General features: G+C 40.3%; 1 protein-coding gene across 1 annotated transcript; it reads left to right on the plus strand.

Moving 5' to 3' along the window:
- LOC129148263 (cyclin-Y-like protein 1) lies at window positions 1-26,124 on the plus strand. Its single transcript, XM_054712880.1, has 10 exons — window positions 1-199; window positions 2,945-3,007; window positions 3,731-3,765; window positions 9,445-9,542; window positions 12,451-12,486; window positions 15,330-15,381; window positions 17,834-17,953; window positions 20,940-21,106; window positions 24,106-24,268; window positions 25,920-26,124. The coding sequence occupies exons 1-10, from the start codon at window positions 1-3 to the stop codon at window positions 26,028-26,030; spliced, it is 1,044 nt and encodes a 347-aa protein (XP_054568855.1). The 3' UTR covers window positions 26,031-26,124.
- The last annotated feature ends 206 nt before the right edge of the window (window positions 26,125-26,330 follow it).

The following is a 26,330-nucleotide window of genomic DNA, read 5'->3' on the forward strand; positions in this document are numbered from 1 at the left end:
ATGGGGAACAAACTCACCTGCCGCTGCCTGAAGCCCAATGCCAGCCCCAAAGTGGGCCGGAGCTTGGAGTGGGTGAATCCATACCCTGAGTCTTATGTCTGTGAGGTGACTCGAGCTGCCCGGGAACATAAGGACGTGGGTTTGGTGTTCTGCAAATGCCACCCTGTGCTGCGCCTCAGTGACCTGCAAATGCCCAAAGGTAAGGAGGTGGCAGGTGCTCAGTGCTGTCAGTTCCACCTCTGGCCCCTGCTGACCCCAGGATGCTCTAGATGAGCACCACCTCAGACGCCGTCTTGCCTTCTTTCTGGTATCCCGAACCTTTATTTCTCCCTGTCGTGTCTGGCCACTTCCTTTCCCTGTGCACTACCCAGATGTCCAGTTCTTTCTTCTATACCCAGCTCAGCCTGAGACCCGCCAGTTGTCCCTTCCTGTTCATGGCTCTGTTTAATGTCTCCTGGGACTCCAGGAAGAATGCTGGGTATATGTTCTCCTTTTTTCAATGAAAACTTGAACATCCCAACTGCAGAGTTTCCATCCCATCTCCCTATCCTTATCGAGCATTATGGTACGTAGTGTAGGAATGAGGTAGGGCCCAGTGATACCCTTGCTCCCACCTGTTAAGATAGTTGATACTCTGGACAGTTCAGCTGCAAAGATTTTAGGGTTTGTTATGTAAACTCAAAATCAATAACTGACATAGAACCTATATGTGTTCTTGCGTAGGCTGTTTTCAGTTGCCTGGATAGGAGCTGTTTACTCCTTCCAACTGTAATTTGAACACAGAAGGAAATGGTGGGAGAGGGAACTCAAAATTTCTCAAATGATGTGAAACATTACTGCCAGACCTACAGAGAATAGTTGTTTGTTTGGTTTTTACATACATGAGGACCCAGGGAGTTCTGATTCATATGTCCACGTTGACACAAATTTCCCTCTGTCTTACTTCAGTGACCTAACAGACTTCCCGTCATATCGCTTGTTCTCAAGGAGGGATGGGTTGTTCACAAGAGTGTTGGTCAAACGTTTCCAAAGAGAACACATACATGTAGACTTTAATTTGTAACATAAAGTCTTGGCAGTTAAGATGTAAAATTGTGCACAAGAATGTTTGTCTTCATCGTCTCTCCTACTGCCAGAAGATTCCTGTTTAACTGTAAGAATGTTGAGATAAAAGTTCTAAAGACCAGACGCCTGAAGAGGAGCTTGGGGAGTGGAGAAGTGGGAGGAGAGAGGGAGAAGAGAGAAGATAGGGTACTTGGTTTAAAATAATTCTGGGTAACAATGTAGCTAATGAAGAGTGATTTGTGAAGTAAAAAACATACATTTACAAAGATGTTAAAGCCTCTTTGGCCCAGTTTTTTTCCATTTAAATGGCAGCGATTATTTCATTATTTCATAGATAAAACACATCATAGCTCGTATTCTATTTAAACTCTAGTTGACCTTTTAATTTCTTTAAAAATTAGAATAATTAAGCCTAGGGATTCACCTGGATGATGGATATGTCTTTATAACTGAAAAGTATTCCCTGTTCAGAATATTAAAACAGTGTGAAAAAGTGAATAAATTATGTGAATTAATGAATTGTACCTTTAAACACAAAACAAGTGAGAACCTGTGAAATTTCTGTTCACTCTGTTTGGTGCTATAAAGTATGCCTCTGTCTGAGTGATTTTATAAACCAGTTAGTAGATGGGTAGTATTGGATGCGAGACCAAAATAGGACCTTTATATGGTTCTTTCAAGATTTACAACTCACTCCCATGTATAGCCCATTTGGTCCTTCTACTTGCAAACAAGTCCTGTGTATATTCTCCTATTGCTGATGAAAAAACCGAAACTTAGAGATGTGAACCAACTGTGAAACCAGCTGCTGAACAGGAGAGGCTGACATGCAGATGATAGATGTGCCCAATTCAATTTGGTGATGCATACAAAGCTCTTTAGAATGCAGCCTATATATTATAAACTCTCCACAAAGTGTGTCTATTTAACTTGCTCCAGTCTTGATTATTTCCATTTGAAATTGTTGTATACAACTCAGTAACAACAATTACCACTCCATCTATTTCTAAAACAACAACAACAAACTGGTGAACCAAATTGATCCAGAGACACAGAAATATGAAACAGCTGATGAATCTCAGAGGGAAGGCTGGAGTGGGTGGGTGGGTGGGAATAGATCAAGCAAAGAACTTGTGTGCACATATGCATAACCCATGGACACAGACAATAGGGTGGTGCAGGCCTGGGGGTGGGCTAGAAGGGGACAATTGTGGAAAATAGGGGACATCTGTAATACTTTGAACAATAAAGATTGGAAAAACTCATTTTGATGAAAGTATAAAAAGTCACTGTCATGAAAGGTTCCCTGTAGATTAAAGCATTGAGCTTTTATGCTATTCTTTTAAGTGTGCCACGATGAATAGCCCCAAGTAAGCCACAGCTAACTAAATAAGTTTATTTTGTGAATGGAGTGAGAATTAGCCTAATAGTAAAGAACATTTGCCAAATACAGCTCATGTGATTTGGGCATATTTGATATATGAGCAGGTAGTTGACAATAACTGGCCACAGTTTAACTTGTTTCTTGACACTTTCTGAAATGTGCTGGTAATATTAGCATGAAAGAGAGTGACCATTTCTAATTGATAAGTAGACGTGGGGAAACACATACATAATTCATAGATTATTTAGGTCCAAGTTAAAAAATAAAGTCTAAGACATAGCCTGGTTTTACTGCACATGTATAGCAAAATTCTGCAATTTTGAATTTTCCTAGTAGAATTTTTATATCGTTGCCTTTACTAAAATTAAAATTGGCTTATTACTATTACTTAAAAAGACTTCCCAACAGTAAGTGATATAAATTTATGTATAGCTATTTTTTTAAATTATGAATTTTTCTACTCAACAAAATTGTATGCCTTTTTCTGGGCTTCAGGTTTAATCCCTTCTGACCATCCAAGGGCTGGCACAATTTTCCTGAAGAAATGTCAAATGATTGGTAAGTCAAGATAGGATTTAGGTCACAGGTTTTTGTTTGAACAAATAAAAACATTTCAGTTGTTTATATATGAGGATTGAATTTGTGATCTTACATAGTGCTCAAGCAAAGGATGCTATCTCACATTAGAATTTGAAGCTATTCAAACTCTCTCGCCCTATGTAATGCTACCAGGGTACATCAGAGTAACAGAGCCCTCTGGGGTTCCCCAGAAGCTTAGCACAAGCATGTGCAACTATGTCCATTTCCTGTGTCCTGTTTGTTTTAGGATAAGAACTCAGAACTGTAGGATTTTAACGCTTCTGCTTGCCTGCTTATTTTCCTTAACGTTATGTTCAGTCAAGTTTACTTGCTTTAAAAGGCACACGAATCGAGTCTTTCAGTTGATTGTGACAGCAGAAGTATAGGCAGGGAAGGATCCATTTTATTTGAATCCATGCAGGTCAATAAAAAGTGGGGGTTTTAACATGCATTTTCATGGCATGTATACATGACTGTATGGAGCTGATCATTTTGGTTAGGATTGCTGTATTTCCATGGGCTGCTCACTGGTAGAGAGAGGGTGAGACAGTAAAGAAAATGCTATCCTGTGCCCCTCTATGCAGTCCTAAGGAGTGTGTGCCTCCAGTTTTGTATATTAGTAATATTTCAGATAATTGGTAACTTCTGTTTTTTCTATGGCATTTGTATCATTATTGATCAGTTAATTCTTTTTATTTTTAGTGGGAGGAAAGAGAAAGAACAACTATTTCTACCATGTAAGTAAATAGTTGAAAAGTTATGTAAGAAATAGTAATTTGAATTAAAAATTGTCTGCCATAATTGTTAGAAATCTATTATGAACCAGGTATCATTAGCAGGAACCTTTTTTGGAAGATAATCACTAATGTTATCTTAATTAACGAGTTTACATATTCAGGAAAGTTTTTAGCTTAATAATGGTCATTTCTTAAAGGGGTTCTGACCTTTAAGTTAAATGTCAGTAACATGGTTGTGGTATAAAAATCTGCCTTAATTTTTTGCCTTAACTTTTAATTTTGTTTTTTAACAAAATTAACAACAATATAATAGCTAAGGCAATTTTTGTGTTATCTATTGACTAATTGTAGCAGCTGAAAGCTTAGCTTCCTCTCTGCAGGGTGGTCTTATTTCCTTTCTTCTGTTCTCCCAACATGTATCATGGTTTTTAGTAAATTAGAATCAGTGTTTCTGTTATCATGACTATGCAAATATTTGTTACTGTTGAGCCATCTAGTTATCTGGCGGTGCCTTTTTCTTGTATACCCTTCATTCTTTTGATCAAAAAATGTATATGCACTCTGCATGATTATGTTGGTGTTTATTAGCTTACTAGAGGCCCTGTGCACGAGATTCATGCACTGGTGGGGGGTGTGGCCTGTGGGCATAGGCCCACTGCTGGAGCAGCCAAGCTGCACTCCCATTGTGGGCATGCATTGACCACCAGGGGGCAGCTCCTGCATTGAGCATCTGCCCCCTTGTGGTCAGTGCACATCATAGCAACCAGCCATTCCACCATTCGGTCATTTTGCATATTAGTCTTTTATTAGGTAGGATAGTTCATTTTCAAAATTTGAAAGACTCTACAGAAGTGAATAATTTTTGTCAGTACCTGTTTTCAAACTGATGACCATTCTGGTCCAGGCACTGCTGGCAAAACAAAGCAATGGAATTGCAAATGTCAAGAATTAATTATTTTAGTCGATAATTGTGTGCCCTCAATTTGTCACCTATTGCCAGTTTTATATCTCCCCATTAAAAAATGTCTAGTCAGAGTTTAAAGTAAGTTTTCTTTGTTCAAAGTATACGCTGGCTTTACCTATTAATTTGAATCAGTTAAACCTGAAAAGAAGTAAAAATTGAGTTATCACCGCAGGTTCAGACATTTGGTGTATGTGCTTGGCTGAGGAGCCAATGGGGTGAAGCTACCATCTGTGGGATTATGACTGAACACCTCTAAGTCAGAAACCCGCCTAGGCGGAACGATATGGCAGCACCGGGGAGCCTAGGTTGGCCTCAGATAGCGGGTTCCCCGCAGTCCCTGCCAGTGGGCCATCGCGCCCAACCGCCTCGCTGAGGTGGCGTGGCATGCTCCGCCATGCTTTGGGACTGGGTCCGGTGCGGAGAGCCCTTCGTCCTGGGAAACGGGGTGGGGCCGGAAAGGGGGCCACCCCCACATTGCACATTCGTGGGGAACCTGGTGCTAAACCATTCATAGACTACCTGCTTCTGGGTTGGGGTTTCGTACTTTGCAGAGCAGCTCCCTAGCTACAATCTATTGAAAGTCAGCCTTCTACACAAGGGTTTGTAAAGAAAGAAAGAAAAAAGAAAATTGAGTTATCAGCTGTTAAAATTTGTATTCATTTTTGGGACCCCCTATATTACTGAAATTTGAGCACTGCTACACTTCTCCAGGACAATCCAAACCCCTCTTTCTCATCAACATGTCTCACTTAGCCAAATGCAGCAAGTAGGCTGGTCTTTCTCATTTCAGAAATAACTGCTTTATATCTAACAACCTAGTAACTTGGCAGAGAAAGATGACTGTTAGACAAATCACTACATTTATGCTACATTAACATAATACCTAGTAAGATTTCATTTTTATGTGTGTGGAATTAATTTTTTTTAGTGTAATCACTTCTTTTCTTTTCTTTTTTTCTGAACATGCTGTGACATTTGTCACATGCCTGTCAAAAATATTTTCCATGTACTAAACACATTTGTTCCATTTCTTATTGGAAGCCATCTCCCTAGCCTTTTGTTATCCTCCTCTGCTATACCCTTGTTCTCCGAAGGCCTGTTCTGTAAAGTCATCTGGGATATCACACACTCTTGTGTTGGATCCCTGGTTTCTTAGGTCAGCGATTTTCAACCTTTTTCATCTCATGGCATGCATAAACTAATGACTAAAATTCTGTGACACACCAAAAAATATATCTTTTACCGATCTAAAAAAAAAAAGTATAATTGTCATTCATTCACTTTTGACGTCTATTGTGGTATTGGCTGTTGTCATTTTGTTATTTGACAATGTAAGGGAAAAGGTCAGTGCCCCTGCCCAAATAGTCAGGTATTGCATTTTTTTTCTTTTTCTTTTTTTTTTTAAACTTTATTAGGTATTGCATTTTGTAAACATTCTTGCCACACACCAGTGTGCTGGGTGGTACACTGGTTGAAAATCTTTGTCCCGTGTTTATGTTTTCCTCTGTATTGTTATTCTCCTTTTTTTCACCCAAGAACTTTTTCCTGGGAAAGGATACATGGGCAGAAATTGTTTAGAGATCTAGCCTTTCTGAAATGCCTCCTACTTATTAATAAAGCAGAGAATTATAGGTTGAAATAAATTTTTGCAGTTCTAAAGACATTTCTACTATTTTCTCATTACATTGTTACTCTAAAATATATTGGTAATGTATGATACATTATATATTTGCAACTTTAGTAATTTTCCCCACCCTTTCTTCTCTGGAAATGTTTAGAAGCTTACCTATTCCTGGGATTCTGAAGTTTCATGTTATGTTTTGGTATGAACCTTTTCATTTTATTGTGGCCATCAAGACTCCAGGTCTTATCTACTTTCAGGGAATATTTTTGTTTCTTTTATACATTCTTTATTCCTTCTTTTTTCCTAATATTCCAATTACTCAGAAGTTGGAACTCTTAGACTAGTATTCCTGGAAAAATTTCTAAATATTTTCCCCTCTTATTTCCCATTTTGTCTTTTTCTGCTTCCTGGGGATTTCCTTAGTTTGTTCGCCAAAGACCAGCCTACTTGCTGCATTTGGTTTTTTTGTTTGTTTGTTTGTTTGTTTGTTTTTTTTTAGTTTTTATTGATTTCAGAAAGAGATAGAAACATCAATGATAAGAGATAATCATTGATCGGCTGCTTCCTGCACCACCTCTACTGGGGATCGAGCCCGCAACCTGGGCATGTACCCTTAACCAGAATTGAGCCTGGGACCCTTCAGTCTGCAGGCCAGTGCTCTATCCACTGAGACAAACTGGCTAGGGCCACCAACATTTTATAATTCTGTTTTTTTTTAATAAATCTTTATTGTTCAGATTATTACATGTGTTCCTCTTTTTTTTCCCCCATAGCTCCTCTCCACCTGATTCCCCACCCCACCCCATGCCCTTACCCGCCGCCACTGTCTTCATCCATCGGTGTAAGATTTTTGTCCAATCTCTTCCCGCACCCCTCACATCCCCTTTCCCCTAAGAATTGTCAGTCCAAACCCTTTCTATGTCCCTGATTCTATTATATTCATTTTGCCACTAACAAAATGTGCCATTTTGCCACTAACAAAATGAAGTATATTAAAATTGTTGGTATTCTATGATATTAAAGAATACTACTATTACTTTCAACTACTTACAGTGACTAGAATTGGGTTTTGGTTTTACTCTAAGTGGATTTTCCCAACATAGTTTTGGCTATTTCCGTATTTGATTATTGCTGTATTGTTGGGCTCTTAACAAATCAATGAATACTTCTAAAAGACATGAGTCTTTTTATTATGAGTATTTCTAGTGTTTTAAAGATAATTTATTCTCTAGCGGGTCTCAAAAAGTTATTGTCATAAATCTGACACTACTGCAGGTAAATTCTAATTGTATCTGTAGTAGGATTTACCTTCCAGTTGCAATTTATTTTAGATAATTGGTCAAACACTTGTTGAACTCCTAATTTGCCCCAGATTCTGTGCTCAGCAGTTGGAGGTAGAAGAGGAGGGAAAGTCCTGCCTTCCCTAGAGAAGCTCACTTTTTATGAGGGGGATGCCCTGGAAGCAGTTGATAACATGTGACAAGTAGTAACTCAGGTGTGTAAAAGTAGAGAAATGGAGAAGTTCTGTAGTGTGGCTGCTGGCAGAGGTACCCTGGAAGTAGATGGGAAGTGGGGTTAACCTTGCTGAGAAAAGGTGGAAGAAAAAGGCCTTGTAGTCAGAGAGAGCAGCTGAGTGAGGCAGGGTCCAGATAAGTATCATGTAGCTTAGGGAATCTATAGATATAAAAGCCTAAGCGGCCGAATGACCCAACAGTTGGTCGCTATGATGCATACTGACCACCAGAGGGCAAACACTCAATGAAGGAGCTGCCCCCTCGTGGTCATTGCACTCCCACAGCGAACCTCCCATAGTACCTCCCCCTGGCTGGCTGGCCCTGATCAGCCTGGATCAGGACTGGGCAAGACAGCCCCAATCGGCCCCGATCGGTGGCCAGGCCAAGGGACCCCCACCTGTGCATGAATTTGTGTACCAGGCCTCTAGTAGAATTTGTAATATCATATAAAGTTCCATATTATCTGAGGTTCTCTTTTGAGTAATGTAATAATAGTCTTATTTCAACATGAAGAGAGAGTTAAATTCTCAGAGTTGTTTGATCTGTTTTTGGATGTGAGAGAATCTTAAAACAATACTTTTTAATTCTCAAGGTAAGGAAACTGAGGCCCAGAGAGACCTCTTGTCCTTTAACTTATGAGCTACAGGCCAGCCCTGCACACACACCTCTGCCTCAGACACATGTGTTTTGTCACACTGCCTCCTGAGCCAACATTTATTATTGGCTTTCGTGGACGTCAATAAGGTGCTCTTGCTTCAATATTATAAACTAGAAGCCCGTTGCACGAAGTTTCGTGCAATAGACTTTTCCTTCACCTGGCTGCCGGCACCAGTTTTCCGCCAGCAGCAGTTTTCCTCTGGCCACCCGCCGATCAGAGCGCCTCCAGCCAGCACGATCGGCCACCCCGAGAGGAACTCCAATCGGGAGGCGCTCCCATCAACGGGTGGCCAGAGGAAAACTGCTGCTGGCGGAAAACTGGTGCCAGCAGCCACATAATCGGCCACCCCGAGTTCCGCCACCAGCGTCTTCCGCTGGCCCCATGGGTCCTTCCGCAGCGCCGGCTGTTTAGGCCGGCGGGAGGAGCGGGGGTCGGAGCCAATAGGCCACCCTGAGTCCCGCCCCCACACCTCCAGCCGGCCCAATCGTGGGAGTAGCGGAGTGATGCAATTTGCATATTACCTTTTTATTATGTAGGATGGCAGTATGTCTTAATGTAGAAAATAACTAGCAGAAATAGAAATCTCAGCAGTTTTTATTTTTTAAGGAAAAAACACTGAAATCTTATTTTAAATGTTTTACATTATTATAAAGGGAATTTATCATATGTGTATGCCAAGTTGGATTATAGGTAGTCTGTCAAGGGCAGCATTTTATGATCCCCTCCTCAATTCTCATTGTTGGAAGTTAGAGCATGTAATGGGTTTACCGTAGAGTTGCACATGGTATTGCACTAAAGTAGTTCATAGAGTATGAGAACAATTGTAATGCTTAATTGTTTGACATTTTAGCCAAGGAAAAACATACTTTTATAGGTTTAACTTACTGTCATATTTTCTTCTATTCCCCTTCCCCTTCAGGTATCTCCTGGTCACCTTAGGGAAAAGTACAGCTCATGTGCTACTGTATATGTTGACTACTCGATTTCTCAGCCTGATCTGAGAATCGCTGTGCAGTGGTAAGTACAAATAGAGGACAGACCCCTTATCCTGCCCATAGGTACTTTCATTTGATTGTCCTTTTCAGTGCTCAGGTTAAAAAACTGGTGTCAATTATATATTGATTTGCACTTACATTTTAATCTCAGAGTGGATGGAAGAAGGGAAACCCACTTAACAATTAAAAAATCCCCCCAAAAGTATTTATCTTTACTTGAGGCATTACTGCTTCTGAGACTCATTGTTGAACACAATGAGAGGAGAAGCGCGTTTTACTGAATGTTTCTGGAATAAAGTATTTCTTCATGAGAAATGGGCCTGGAACCATGTGTACTGACTGCCCTGGAAGCTGCTCTAAGAAGCTTGTCCCCTACTGGCACCAGAGTGCATCTGCATTTACAGCTCATTGGATTGTGTCAGATTTCCCCCATCGTGCTTTCTTTATTCCTGCACCATTTCTGTACTGAAATGCACTCTCCTTCCAGGAAAAATGCATCAAACCAGTCTTAAGGAACAACTTTTCAAGATAATTTCTTTGTGTCTTAAACTTGTTCAGCTGAGGTTTTAATTTCATAGATGTATTAAATGTAGTTATATAAAAGGTATAGATATATAAATGCATATTCAAGACACTATATCGATCCATATATAACAAAATCAAAGCAGAAAATCATGAGAGAGGTAAAGTTTTGAAAACCTAGTCACAGTCAGGTTTACGTTTAAGCAAACATAACAGTGTCATGATTATGAAAACTATTCATTAAATTCTGTAAGTTCATAGTCCACAATTGGAGACTTTAAAAAAACACCCTAATCTGAAACGTTCAAGCTTATTTAAGAGAAAAATAAAACCAAACTTGGATGTAGAGCTTCCTGAATTCCATTGGGGTGGTCCAAGGATCATTATCAGTGTCTCCCTGGGATGTGAGGGTTGACTTTCCAGAACACAGTTTGGGAAATGCTACCTGAAAATAATAAAATCCTCATTTCTAATTTTATTTTTCAGTCCTAAAACATAATTTATTTATAAACTTAATTTTGTCTATATTGTACCACCTTGTTTGCTAATTAAATTCTCAGTAACTTCTACGTTAATTAAAAACAGCCAGTTTACAATCATAATGGAAGTTTCTTCTCTCATAACAACAGTTGAGATCAAATTGATTTTCTGCAAAAATTGAGCCCATCTCTCTCTAAAGTCCTGAGTTTTGACACCTGTCTCACAATCACTGAGTCTTTTTCTTCAGTCTGACCTCTAAATCTGGGAGTAGAAAACCAGTCCACTCTAGCTGTGTTCCATAGCTTCTTTTGAGTTAGATGATTCTGATGTTACAGTATATAATTCAAGAATCGTTTTGAATATATACTTTTTTCCTCCAAAATTGTCTAGTTTTTGGAAATACAGTAAGTTTTCATTTGCTCTTATCGAGTTTTGAAAATGATCATTCAGTACATTTACTATTGATAAAATAAAAGTTTAGTGAGAATTTTAATAGAGCTCATTGGCTTTTAGGAATGGTTTTGAAAAAATGTTTATTGTGGGGTAGTAGTGCATTGTTCTCAATGGGATGGGTGAGCCTTATTATAATCACTTATGCAACTTTTATCTAAATGTGTCTCTATACACATGCATTCCAACACACTTCTTTCCCAACACACTCTCTTACTCTCACAAGCCTTCTGATAAGCTGAGGAAGGATAGAAGGAATCTTTATATAGAGAAAAGCATCTGGGATGATTTTTATTTTAATCCTAATTCATGTGTTCTCAAACTTTGCTGCACTTTGCCATCACCTGAGAAGCTTTGAGAACAACCCCAGGTCATACCCAATGCCAGATGAATCAGATCCACTCAAGGTGGTAGAAGGCAGTTTGTAAAACTCCTCTGATGATCCCAATGCACAGCCAAGCTTGGGAACCACATTGCCAGGTTAGAGGGTAGGAGAAGGAAAAGTGCTTCTCACTCTCAGTGGGACCTTGAGGAAGTCAGTTTTAAGCCTTGATTATCTTCTCTGTAAAATGGGTTGTTGAATTAAATATCATCACACGTTCATTAGTTTCTTTCAGCTTATATGCTTCAAATTCTATGATTTTAAAATCATTTTGAAGATGAAACTGTTTGAAGCACTATAAAAGTGCCCATCTTTGATGCTAACAATGCTACAGGCCTTTCTACAACTGCTAATATTCTATAACCTAGTTATAAAATTCAGATTTGCTTTTCCTCAATTATTTGGAGCTTCATTTTTGACATTTGGGGCAAAGAGAAAAAGCATATAACTTAATCTACAGCACCCCTTTGTTTCATGTTACACAGCATCTGGGAATAACATAGGGATAATGTAACTTACACAGTATCTGAGCACTTACATCTGCTCATTAAAATTGTATTTAAACTAATTTAGAAATAAATGTTTTTAATACTACACTGTGTATAATTTTACTCCATTGTATTCTTATATTTGCCATTAAATTTTCTTAACAACTATGTAAAAGTGACCTTAAATGATTCAGTTTGGTATAGAGCATTTTATTTAACTTTAGGGGAATGAAGGAAAATAGGTGGGCAGGTGGAAAAACTACTATATGGCTTAAATTTAAGCATGTGTACAAGTAGGTATTACTTGTACAGGATGAAAGGATATATGAGTAGAAAGGCAAATGATAGGGCAAGAGTGTAATAACTTATATGTTGTAATAATCACCCAAAACATGTCTTCTAACAGCATATTCCTTCGTATTTTGGTTTTCCTAATTTTACTAACCGACAAAGAACTGCAACGAGGTAAAAAGTGCTTAGGAGATACTGTTTTGAATAGGTCTCATGGCTACTAGGCATATGGGATGGTCTTCCCCCTCCACAACCCTTTTAAAACTTGTCTTTAGACCTGACATAAAGTCAATTGTTACTTTTCCTTTTCTCCACAGCCTGGCACTAGCAATATATTACCACATAAAGAACAGGTGAGTTTTAAAATCAGTGCTGTTATTCTAGCTAATAAACTTACAAGATATAATGTTAGTGTTAGGTTTTAACTATATATATTATTGGAGTAGGCTATAGTGCTTTTATTACATTTTTGAAGCGAACCTTTTTTTTTTTTTTTTTTTTTTTTGTCTTAGGACTCCTAATGTTTAAGGAGGATTCTAAAGAACATTTGTTGATGTGGGCTATATTAATATTTACTGGATTAGAAATTAAAATTGAGAATTTAAAAATAAGTCCCTTGTATGCTAAAACATAGTTTTTAAAGCACTTTTGACATTTTGAGCAGGGTACTTCTTTGTTGTGGGGGATTGCCTTGTGCTTTACAGGATGTTTAGCAACATTCCTGGCCTCTCCTCACTAGATGCCAGTAGCACCCTCCCCCCAGGCCCCATTGTGACAACAAAAAATGTCTCTACCATGGCTGAATGTTTCCTGGAAGACAGAAACACCCCTGATAGCGAGCTATAGCATTAACATAATTCTTTGTAAAAGAGAATCACTTTCTACAATAAATTGGTTGAATGGAAATTGTGTCACTTATTTACATTTGGCAGATCTCTTTATGTCTGCTTCAACAGAAGACAGCTGATTCTCATGTACACCCTGTCTTCAATCCTTTGTGATTACCTCAGTCATCTCAATAATTTGTTTTGAATAAACAATATGAAGACCCAGCCTCATGTATCTTTATGGCTAGAAAAGTTTGTATTTTTTAAGCCTTCAGATAATTTTGGATATTCTTTGATACTGTACCAGAAGTCCACAGAAGCTGTCTCCTTAAATTAGTTACAATGGTTTTAAATCCTGTCCTTGAACTTGTACTAAGGTCTCTGTTAAATTAGTACCCATGCATACATATTCTATGCTAAATGAATCTCTTACATTGTAAGTAATTTCATAATAACATTATGCATTGGTCATTTGGAAAGTATCAGTTCCATTTCTTTATACGGTATCAAAACTCACTTTTGTTAGTTAGCATCATATAACCACCAGTCTTCCCAGAAAAACCTTTAGGTATTGAAAAGCTGTTAGGTCACAAAAAGAGGGTACAAGTTTTCCCCAATCTTGATTTTTAGCTTGATACCTGGAACTGTGCAATTGGCAAGAAATGTATAAGTTATTTTTCTGGAAGTGACAGGCTCACTTTTCAGTCTTGAGAGAATGACACTTGTATTATCAAATAAAAATATTATTCTCTGAAAACAGTAGGGCATTCAGCTCACAACTAATTCCAAGTGCTTTTCCTTAACACAACCACATTTCAGTATGCAGGAGTGCTTAATACATACTTCCCCTTATTGTAGAGTATAAAAAGAAGATTCAATTTTTAATAACAGTATTCATTGTCATTGCTTTATCAAAGATGTGCTTAAGTAAAGCAGATTTCTTGTCTACAAGTGGCAGTGAAGAGTAGAATGACTACTAGTACAGGGTGGGACCTCTGCCTTGATTCTTGCTCAGAAACCAGTTTTACTGACTTTTGCTTTTATGCAGTCATTGCAAATGTCAGTGTAAATGCAGACTATGCCTTAATATTTCTATACAAACAGTTTTGCCCTCATGGGTCTCCTGAAAATGGTCTAGTGCCGTGGTCAGCAAACTGCGGCTCACGAGCCACATGCGGCTCTTTGGCCCCTTGAGTGTGGCTCTTCCACAAAATACCACAGCCTGGGCGAGTCTATTTTGAAGAAGTAGCGTTAGAAGAAGTTTAAGTTTAAAAAGTTTGGCTCTCAAAAGAAATTTCAGTTGTTGTACTGTTGATATTTGGCTCTGTTGACTAATGAGTTTGCCGACCACGGGGCTAGTGGAACCAGAGAAGCCTGCAAAACACTCTTGGAGAACCACTCCGTGGAAAATTAAACCTAAAAAAACCCAGAAGACTGGTTTCCTTCACTCAGTTGTTTGGAGCAGCGGTCAGCAAACCGTGGCTCGCGAGCCACATGCGGCTCTTTGGCCCGTTGAGTGTTGCTCTTCCACAAAATAGCACGTGCTAGTGCGCATGTACAGTGCAATTGAAACTTAGTGGCCCATGCACAGAAGTCGGTTTTCGGCCTGGGCGAGTCTATTTTGAAGAAGTGGTTCTAACGCCGAGCCACAATCAAGGGGACAAAGAGCCGCATGTGGCTCTCGAGCCATGGTTTGCCATTAAATTTTGGCATTAAATGTTGGAGCATTGTCCTGTACACCAAAATGTGGTAGGTTTGATTCCAAGTTAGGGCAGCACATACCTAGGCTGTAGGTTCAATTCTGTAAGGCCACATAGCTAGGTTTCTGGTTCCATCCACAGTTCAGCATGTATAGGAGGCAGCCAATCCATTTTTTTCTCAAATAAATAGAATGGTTACTTTTAAAATACAAAGGCAAATTTTAAATTCAGACTATTGTAAAGAATCAAGAAGAAATATATAATAAGAATATAGTATAGGAAACTAGTTAGAGAAAAAAAAAAACAACAGGGATCTCATTTTCACATGAAGGATTGCCCATCACTACTGCTTTATAAAATATTCCTGGGTCTTTCAATGAAAGGTTAGAGGAGTGGCAATTGATCTGGTTGACTAGCATTGCCTATTAGGGAGGGTCAATGCTTATAAAGGCAGCTCTGGCAGGTCATTATAGAAAAGGTTTCACAGAATTCGATGTGTTGAGTAAAAAGAGGTCATAAAATTCCTACAGGATATAAGAGAAGAATTTGTAGAAGGACTTTCTTTGTTGAAGGTTAAGCTCCCACCAAAATTCTCTCTACTCCCAACAGATGTGTTCCTAATACAACAATTTCTGGATTACTTTTTAAAATCACGTTCTTATTTTCTAGAGATTCAAATAGATCTAAGGACATTTTTGATGAGAGACTCCATCCTGTCACAGTAAGTGCCAGTTGTATTAAGGTTCTCTCTTTCTCTCAGACACTTGTGTTTATTCCATGCTGATTTGCTTTGAAATTAATCACTAATAGAAAATTACTCTCTCCAGCTTGGAGTTAACGTTACCTTCCTTTAAGTTTTCTTCCCCACCCCATGTTGTATCTAATTATTTTGCAAAAGGAATCAATATATATAAAAGCATAAGCGACCGTCCAACTGGTAACTGTGATGGGCACTGAACATCAGGGGGCAGATGCTCAACACAGGAGCTGGGGAGCTGCTGTGACTTGGCAGCTGTGGTCCTCAGGTGATGCATCCAGAACCAGAGAGGAGGGAGCCCGATTCCAGGGTGCGTAACCCGAGAACTTCCCTCTTGCAATCTGGGACACTTTGGGGGATGTCAGGGAGCTGGTTTCAGCCCGAGGGACCCCACCTGTGCACAAATCTGTGCACCAGGCCTTTAGTGTTATATAAGAATCTAGAGGCCCAATGCACAACACTCGTATACTGGGCATGAGTGGTCTCTCAGCCCGACCTGTGCCCTTTTGCACTCCAGGAGCCCTTGAGGGATATCGGAGAGCTGGTTTTGGCCTGATCCCCATAGGCAAGGCCGAGGGATCCCACCTGTGCACAAATCTGTGCATCAGGCCTTTAGTCTATAATAATAAAAGGGTAATATGCAAATAGACCAAACAACTGAACAGCCGAATGACCTCCCAGACTACCTTCTGAATGACCACACTATGACACGCACTGGCGCCAGGCCAGCAAAGGTGGGTGCAATGCAGTTGGTCAGGGGGCCCCGCAATCACTCCACGATCGCCCTGCAGAGGGAGGCCCAGGCCACCCGCTGCGAGGTGATCAATTGCCCCAAAGAGGGAGACCCATGCTGGCTGGCGGGGCGATCAATCCGGTGGGTCGGCTCCACAATCGCCCCAATGGTGGAGGCACAGACCATTCGCAGAGCCCCAGGTGGGTGGGCAGAGCCCCACACCCAATCGCCCTAAAGAGGAAGGCCCAGGCTACCCCCACAGACAGCACTGCGGTGGGTGAGCAGGGCCTCCCTCTGCGGGGTGATCAATCTGGGGCACCACAATTGATCAACCCACAGAGGGAGGCCCAGCCCACTGACTAGCGATGTGGTGACGGGTGTGCAGGGCCAGCCAGTTATCGCCCTGCAGAGGGAAATTCCAAGCCAGCCAATGATCCCACCCCACACCTGTCACCCACAGAGTGAGGTGACTGGTGGTGGGGTAGGGGTGGCAGTGCTGTACTGATGGCAAGCAGTGGCAGCGGCGGGGCACAACCAGCTGCCTTCAGCCGGGGGAAGGAAAGCCCTGATATGCTCTGATCATCAGCCAAGCCTAGGGACCCTACCCAAGGGGTCCCAGATTACAAGAAGGCACAGGCTTGACTGAGGGCCACCTCCCGCCCCAGTGCACAAATTCGAATTTTGTGCACAGGGCCTCTAGTGTTACATAAGAAACTAGAGGCCCTGGTGGGCGACATTCATGTACTGGGGGTGGGGAGGCCCCTAAGCCGGGCCCCTGCCCTTTTGCAGTCTGGGAGCCCTCGGGGATGTCTGACTGATGGCTTACATCCTTAGTGCTGCTGTGGAGGCAGGGGAGGCTCCTGCCACAGCCGCTGAGCTCGCCAGCCATCATCCTGGCTTCTGGCTGAGCAGCATCCCCCCTACCCCCTGTGGGAGCACACTGACCACCAAGGGCAGCTCCTGTGTTGAGGCTCTGCTCCTTGGTGGTCAGTGCACATCATAGCGAGTGGTTGTTCCGCCATTCAGTAAATTTGCTTAAATTTGCATATTACCCTTTTATTATATAGGATATGTCAGTAAGAACTGAGTTTCAGCTTTGTATAATTAGTGAACTAAAGTGGGTCAACATACCCAAAAAACAAAAATTTATATTTTTAAAAGAAAATTTTCAATAGCATCAAACAATATGAATATTTGTACATAAACCTAGTAGATATATCAAGATCTCTAGGAGAAAATTAAACAGCTATTTAAATATTGAATTAATTAGAATGACAAAAATTTTCAAATGTCTTCAGATTTGCTCTATAACAATATGTGGCTGGTGAGCATTGTACACACAGCACAGCCTTAGAGCCCGATGGTTACATTCTCAAAGTTGATTGCAGAGAACTGTGACATGATGACCAACAAGTCCTTGGAGCCTAAAGATAGTTCACATTTAGACGGAATGTTAGAGGGGGAAGGTGGAAAGGAATATATAAATAATCTGAGGTTGTGCCTGTATCTTTAATGAGCGTCATTATTCAATCAGTATTGTTTTTTAAGGTCCCATTATTTTATTTAAAAGGCTAAAATACATGTTACCCAATAAAAATTATTTTAATTAGCACATGGGCATAAGTGGAACAGGGCTGTTACAAAAGTACTTAATATTTTTCTTCAATGGGTACTTCCTTTCAGGAAGAAAAGGTTCCCGAGGAATTCTTTCATCATAATCCCGATCCCGAATCAATTTACAGATTTATTCGACCTTTTTTCTTTGCCTATAAGGTAACAGCAGGATATGCAATAACAACTTTGGTAAGATAGTTCTTCTTTCAGAACTTTATTAAGGGAAACCTATAAAAGGAAGTAAAGTTCACACATTTCAGCTTAATAATCACTATGATTAAAAATGTCCTTGCTTTTTTCACCACAAAATCGTTGCTATTAAAGGCAGCAAGAGAGCGAGATTTCCAATTTCTCCTTCCGGACCTCAGGAGACATAGGCGCAGGCAGTGCACACAGGCACACTTACAAGGTGTGCTGATGGGGCAGGACGGGGGCAATAACAGAACCTTCTGGGCCCCAGGGAGAGAGAGGTTCAGGGTAGGGCTAAGCTGAGTCCCAGGCTGCATTCCCCGGGCAGTTGTAATGTGTGTCCTGACTGAGAACTAGAGCCCTAACTTCGCTGTTCCTGGGATGATGGGTGTTCATCCGTCCTTGCTGTCCTCTTGTGACTCCTGTGATGTTGCCAGGATTCTAGTGCCAGTAGGACCTGAAAGGGCATTGCTAGTTGCCTGCTCGGCTACAGCTGTGTAAGGACCTTTGTGTCATTCATCCAGGATTCCTGTGGAAAGAGTATCATTTGGAATGAGTGGTCCATTCTAGTGAGAAGGAATGGGGATTGTATCACTCCTGCCTCAGGCAATCCTAAAGGGGAAAGTCTCCTGCTTGGTGTGAGGGAAGAGTACTTAGGTCAGCTACTTTAGAGAGGTGATCAGAAAGAGCCTCTGTAAAGAGAGGACATCTGAACACTGACCTGACTGAACTGAGGAAGATGAGGAGCTCTGGTGTATGTGCAGATGGAACAAGTGCCAGATTCAGAGACGGGAACTTATACTTGGTATTTGAGTAAGAGTGAGGTATGGCCAGTGTGGTCAGAGTGTCAAATGAGGAAAAGAAGGTAGGGCATGAGGGCCAGGAGGGCACGTGCCATCTGATTGGGCCTTTCAGCTTGCAGGCCATGGGAGGAAGTGACATTTTTATTTGTTTGGTGGAAACCCCTTGACAGAGTTGAGCAGGGTGGGGAAGTGCTCTTGATTAAAAAGTCTATCCTGGCTGCTTTGGGGAGAAAGACTGTAGCTGGGAGTCTGAGTGGAGAGTGAGAAATCAGGAGGCAATAACAGTGACACAGGTGGGAAGTGAAATAGACTAGAAAGCGATCTGACTACCAGTGACAGGCAGAGAGAACAAGAATTGCTCACAGATTGCAGCAGGTTAACTCAATTGGAAGTCTTTGGCCAAGCACCTAGGCAAATGGCAGTGCCCCCATGACATTAGGGAATGTGTGAGGAGTGAGGAGCTGCGGTGAAGAGCTCTGGTTTGTATGTGCAAATGCACCGATGACCTTAGCAGTAGTAGTTTCAGTCTAGTGACAGTGCCGGGGGCAGACTACAGAGGGTGAAGGGGAGAGTGGGAGATGAGAAGCAGCATCAGGGCATTCACTGTGAGGAAACAGAGAGGAAGCATCCTAGGGGTTGTGGCGGGTGGGATGGGTACCATATAAAGACATTCATATTGGGGAGAGTGTCTGGGCCACAGGGAAGTGTTCAAAAAGAGGTAATTGTGGGAGGTGTTCTTCAGAAGTGGGATGGGATTGATTTCACTGCTAGAAGAGTTTCAGTGAGAAGAGAAATCTCAATTCCAATGACACCAGAGGGCAAGTGGTATAAATGAATGGTTAATGGCACATACCAAGTCTACAGTAAAGATTGCAGGAAGTTGAGTGATTTCCAATGTTGTATATGTATCTAATTATTCCCAGAAAGTTGACCGTTGAATCTTGTAAGGAGGTTCATTCATAGGATATCTGAGAGCATTTAGCTTTGGGAGATTGGTGCAAACTTTCACTAATAACACATAATGTTCAATAACCGTTTGCTTTCTAAAATACAGCTGGGTTTGAAGACCTTTGGCTAATGTGAGTTGTCCATTTGAGATTATCTGATAACCTGAGACAGTCAACATACTCTTCTTCAAAGAACCCTTTGACGTAACAACAAATCACAGCTTGCCTCTATAATCTTTGCTTAGCTGTTACCTTCACCCAGTTCTTTGTAGAATAGACATGTAATACATGTGAAGAAATCATGAGACCTCACCAGCTACCTGGCAGATTTAGAGGAGAACCAGGGAGACAGAGACTGGCAGCTCTGCTACCACCTGAAACCAACAGAACTGACTAAGCTTCAGGTTGTGTAAGACAGAGATGGATTTCACAGAATCATGATGGAGATGTGAGGCTTAGGAGACATAAAAGGACTACCCTTGGTGTGCATGTGTGTTTCTTACAAAGGCACTAAATCCAGGAATACTTGACAGTTGTAGAGACCTGCCTCAGACACACCTGTTTGCACTGCCTGTCCTGCTGCACCACACAGCAGCCACTGGGGGAGCTGTCTTTAAATTTTTTTTTTTAACCTTTTGCACTCGGATGTCGAGATTAAAATTACTCTTTGAATGTATCAATAATTTGAAATATGAAAAAATCCCAATAAATAAGTTTGTATGAAAAGAAACTCCAGTTTTTTATTCTACTGCCGCGCTTTGTAAAATCTGGGGTATTTAAAAATTAAATCCTGAGTAGAATAAAGGAATTGAGAAAAAAGCAAGCGAGTGCAAAGGGTTAATCCTTACCAGAGGATATGTTTTCCATTGATTTTCAGAGAAAGTAGAAAAGAGAGGGGAGGAGAGGAAAAAAAGAGAGAGAGAGAGAGAGAGAGAATGAATCATCAGTATGAGAGAGAGACATCTGTTGATTGTCTCCCGCATGAGTCCTGACTGGGGCCAAGAGTTGGACCAGAGACTCTTTGGTGAGCAGGCTGTAAATTCACCTGGAAAGTAGGCAATAAAAGTATTTGATTTGCAACTGTTTCTTGGCCTCTGGCTTTTGCTGGCCAAGCAGTCTCTCTAGAACCTAAGAATAAAAGGCATGTCAAAAACTGATGAAATCTGTCATTCCTGTAAGTTCTTATCACAGCACTTAAACTGAACTAGAATCAAAGACCAGTGTTCTACTTTGCAGGTTTACATAGAAAGACTTTTAATTTATGCTGAAATCGACCTTTGCCCATTTAACTGGAAACGCATTGTTTTGGAAGCGATTATTCAGGCCTACAAGTATCTGCACGATCTGGCTATATGGAATACTCACTTCACCCGATTGCTAAGAAGCATTACAATCAAGGACTTGTGAGTTTGCAAGGTTTTGATGAAGTTTCTAACCATTTTTGAATACCTTATTTGCCCCCATAAAATTTACAAAATAAATATTTTGAAAGGTTACATTGTGCAGAGGACTGAACTAGGCATAAAATTACATATATTTTTCTATCCACATTTGCTATAAACATTTCATACTCCTCCTCATTAATTAGTATGCCTTCATGTGTTATTATTGTAATAATCTGTGTGATAATTTGGTATATTTCTCTGGTAGCAAACTTGGTAGAAGCTCACATCCAAAAACAACAGTGATGTAAATATTTTCATGGCTTCCTTAACACTGTCTACCAGTTTAGGTCTTTTATTTCCCCCTTTTAAAATTTCATTTATTTTCAATAAGACTTTACATTCGATATCTATATATAAAAGCCTAAGGGATCGGCTGACCAGCCAGTAGTTATGACATGCACTGACCACCAGGGGGAAGACGCTTAATGCAGGAGCGAAAACCATAGGCATGGAAACATGGAACAGACTCATGAATCTCAGAAACAAGGGGGTAGAGGGGAGGGCGGGAAGAGATTAACCAAAGATCTTTTATGCATACTAGAGGCCCAGTGCACAGATTCGTGCACCAGTGGGGTCCCTCCACCTGGCCTGCGGGGATCGGGCCAAAACTGGCTCTCTAACATCCCCTGAGGGGTCCCGGATTGCGAAAGAACACAAATCTGTGCACTAGGCCTATAGTTAGTTTATATTAATCTCAGGTGTACAGCATAATGGTTAAAAAACCATGTGCTTTGCAAAGTGTTTTCCACAATATTTTTAGTACTGACCTGACACCATGCATAATTATTGCAGTATTATTGACTCTCCTTACTATGGCATAATTTATATCCCCATAACTGCATTGCAATTGCCAATCTGTACTTCTCAATTTCTTCACCTTCTCCACCCAGCCCCCCAAACCTCTTCTCCTCTGACAACCATCAAAATGTTCCCTTTACCTATGAGTCTGCTTCTGTTTTTGTTCATTTATATTGCTTTTTAGTGAAATCACATGTTATTTATAGTTCTCTGACTGACTTATTTCACTAACATAATACCCTCTAGGTCCATCTGTTCTCTCGCAAATGGAAGGATTTTATTCTTTTTTATGGATGAGTAATGATATTCCACTGCTTTTTTATCCACTCATCAGTTAATGGGCATTTGAGTTGCTTCTACAGCTTGAGGATTGTAAATAATACTGCAGTGAACATAGGGTGCATATATTCTTTCAAATTAGTATCTTGGTTTTCTTCGGATATATACTCAGGGTAGAATCACTGAGTCATAAAGCAGTTCCATTTTTAATTTTTGAGGAACTTCCATACTATTTTCCACAGTGTCTGCACCAGTATACATTGCCACCAAAAGTGGTTTCCCTTTTCTCCACATCCTTATCAACACTTGCTGTTTGTTGATTTATTGATGATAGCCATTCTGACAGGTGTGAGTATATCTCATTGTGGTTTTAATTTGCATCTCACTGATGATCAGTGATGTTAAGCATCTTTTCATGTATATCAGCCATCTGTATGCTCTCTTTGGAGAAGTGTCTGTTCAGGCCCTCTGTCCATTTTTTAATTAGATTATTTGTATTTTTGGTGTTGGGCTATATATGTTTTTTATAAGGTATTGAGTTATATATGTTTTTTATAAATTTTGAATATTAAACCCCTTATTAGATATATCATTGTCAAATACATTTTCCTGTCAGTGGATTGTCTTTTTATTTTGTTGATGTTTTCTTTTGCTATACTAAAATTATTAGTTTGATGTAGTCCCATTTCTTTATTTTTTATTTTATTTCACTTGCACAGGGTAATCTATCAGCAAAACACTAAGAAATATTCCAGACTTTAGTGCCTATGTTTTTTTCTATGAGTTTTATGGTTTTGACTCTTACATTAAGTTAATAATCCATTTTGAGTCTATTTTTGTATGTGGTGTAAGAAGTGGTCTAACTTCATTTTTTGAATGTATCTGTCCAATTTACCCAACATCATTTATTTAATAGACTGTCTTTATACCATTGAATCAAGTCTCCTCTTTTGTCAAATAGTAATTAACCATACAGGTATGGGGTTATTTCTGGATTTTCTATTTTGTTCCATTGATCTATGTTTGTTTTTATGCTAGTACCATGCTCTTTTGATTACTATAGCCTTGTAGTAGAGTTTGATAGCAGGTAGTGTGATACCTCCAACCTGTTTAGTTTTTCTCTCAACTGCTGTGACTGTTTAGAGTCTTTTGTGGGTCTGTATAAAACTTTGGATTATTTGTTCTACTTCTGTAAAAGATGGCATTGGCATCTTGATAGGAGTTTCATTGAAATAGATTATTTGAGGTAATATGGACATTTTAAAGGTGTTAATGCTTCCTGACCATGAGCTTTGTATATGTTTCCATTTATTTGTCTCTTCCTCAACTTCTTTTTTGGTGTCTGATAATTTTCCAAGAGTTTTCCCCTCAGAGATAATAGTGGTGGCTCTGAATGGACCCATTTGTTGCTGCGATGATGTGCCCAATCCTTTTGTTGTCACATCTCTACTTTACTAATCCCTTTCCTGTTATCAGCCTGATGGAAATGTCTGCAAGTTCTTCAGGGCTAAGAAACAGCATACATCATTCCTTCCATCTGAACACTAGAGTGGGGCCCTGTGAGTGAGCAAGGAGAATCAACCTATAGCTACACTAACGGGACTCTGATAATCGAGCCCCTACCCAACAGCAGTTGTGCACAAGAGACATAACCTCCTTCCCCGTGCCCCAAACTCAAAGTCCTGGGAGGCAAAAGGGACCGCGAATTGTTGAACCTTGTTTGCCTGTTTGAACATTAGTGTATTAGCCCAGCTGGGTAGCCTTTATTTGTTTCAAAACTAAACTCAGAGCCAACCTAGTAGCTTAGAATGACAATTTTGAAGAGAACCATGTTGACTAAAATTGCCCTCTGGTGGTTTTGTGTTTTCCTTTTCCCCCAGAAATGAGTTGGAAAGGCAGTACATATGTCTACTGCGGTTTCATCTTTATGTTTCTGCCAGTGTCTATGCCCAATACTATTTTGACCTTCGGTCTTTAGCAAGTGACCATGGACTGCCTATTGCACTTGCTCCTCTTCAAAAAGAAAGAGCACTGAACCTAGAGGTAAGGCTGTGGATTCACAAAGTGGGGTTTGCTGCCAGACACAAAAGCCAATATCTGTGGGTAAATCATATTATGTAGTATTAGGAAAATGAAAAGCTGTTTTAACTAGAACATTGAATAAGACTTATTGACTCTTTCACATCATATTAGCGGTATTTTTTATGGTGTGTATAAGAATCCCATATTATAAAAATTATCTTTTCTGTGACCATGATTCAGAATAATTTAAATCCATTTTAAACTTTGATGATTTTTTTGAATCTGTATTCTATTTTCTAGCCATATATGAATAATTTCTTTAAATTGTGTCGCTAATCATATCTACAACCATATTCTACTTATCACTCCTAACTCAGTTTGCAAATTCATGTCTTTTCTGTATAGATCACAGTTCAGTACCTTTAGTTTGTTAGACAAAACTAACCTCAGAGAGTGACACTTAGATCATAGAATATATACTTCAAACACTGGGTGTAGAAAGTATATGGGTTTTCAATGGCAATTGTAAAGTATGTGCAACAAAGTAATATTTATGGCTTATGAATTCTGGGGAGTATACCACAAAATTACAACTGGAATGGACAGTTTCTATGGTACTTTAATGGTCCTTTAGAATAAGATGTACTTCTACCATAATGTGCAAGTGAAATAGAACCTTTATGGTGCTTCAATCACTAGACCTTTCCTATATTTCAGTAAAATTCAGAACTTGCCTGCTTCATTAAAATTTGCTTAGAGTAAATTCTAACTAATGAAGATTGGATAGAATGTAAATAGCTAAGTAAACAATGACTTTTCCCAACTGTATCTATACTAATAAAAAAGTAATATGCTAATTAGCCAGGGAGACCTTCCGGACAAAGCCATGGTGGTGGGGCTGAGGCAGAGGCGGTTAGGGGCGATCAGGCTGGCAGGGGGAGGGGAGAGTGGGGAAGTTGGGAGCTATCAGGCCAGCATTGGGGGCAGTTGGGGGTCAGCAGGCTGGCAGGGGGAACATTTGAGGGCAAGAAGGCTGGTGGGGGGCAGTTGGGGTGAGCTGGCTAGCAGGGGGGCAATTGGGGGCTATCAGGCTGGCAGGGGGGAAGTTGGGGTGATCAGGCCGGCAGGGGGACAGTTAGGGGTGATCAGGATGGCAGGCAGAGTGGTTAGGGGCAACAGGCAGGCATGCAGGTGAGTGGTTAGGAGCCAGTGGTCCCAGATTGCGAGAGGGATGTCTGACTGCTGGTTTAGAGTCCGACATTCCCCCAAGGAGTCCCAGATTGGAGAGGTTATAGGCTGGGATGAGGGACAACCCCCGCCCCCCGCGTGCACAAATTTAGTGCACCGGGCCACTAGTGTTTATTATATTTAAGGAACCAAGTGTACAGACAACAGATGGTATTATTGTTAGGACACTGTCACACCTTTGACATCTTGGAAAAAACCCAAAATTTACAAAATTCTAAGTTCCCCTTTGCTCTGTCAATCTAATCAGAGTCCCTAAACTACTTAACTTTGTGAATGAACATAAAATAGGAGTGTAGACCACAGCTCTCCGGAGAAGCAGTAACTATAATCCATGTAAAGAAGTAGGAATGTGTGGCTTTCTCTGTGAAGGCTGCAACTCTTTTATTTTGAATGTCCCTGTGCTCTATCTCATTTCTCCTCCTAGGCCATTTCCAAATATTGTGAGAACAAAAACCTGTGCAAGGTGGCCATAAAAAAATCTGGCAGCTGTGATAACCTTACTAATGTGCAATATGCCAATGCCATCTTATCTTAAGGAGGAATGAGGGCTGTGACATGATGAGCCCCTCATCTGCAAGGACTGGAGAAGAATTACCGCTCCTGCTCCAATCCCAGCTAAGTTATTTCCTTTTAAGGGGGATTTAAGGGTATTGACATAATGAGTTTCTCACTTACCAAAACAACGACTGTTGAAATATAATTTTTCTTGTTCCAGCAAGATTAGTATTTCCTCTTTTTTTAAAAAAATGAAGGGTTTCAAACCTTATGAGGATCATTTTTAGCCTGTACTTAATTTATGAGCCTTAATATTTTTTATTTCCCTTTTAATTATTTT

Source organism: Eptesicus fuscus, chromosome 24 (genome assembly GCF_027574615.1).
Source record: "Eptesicus fuscus isolate TK198812 chromosome 24, DD_ASM_mEF_20220401, whole genome shotgun sequence".
Lineage (NCBI taxonomy): Eukaryota > Metazoa > Chordata > Mammalia > Chiroptera > Vespertilionidae > Eptesicus > Eptesicus fuscus.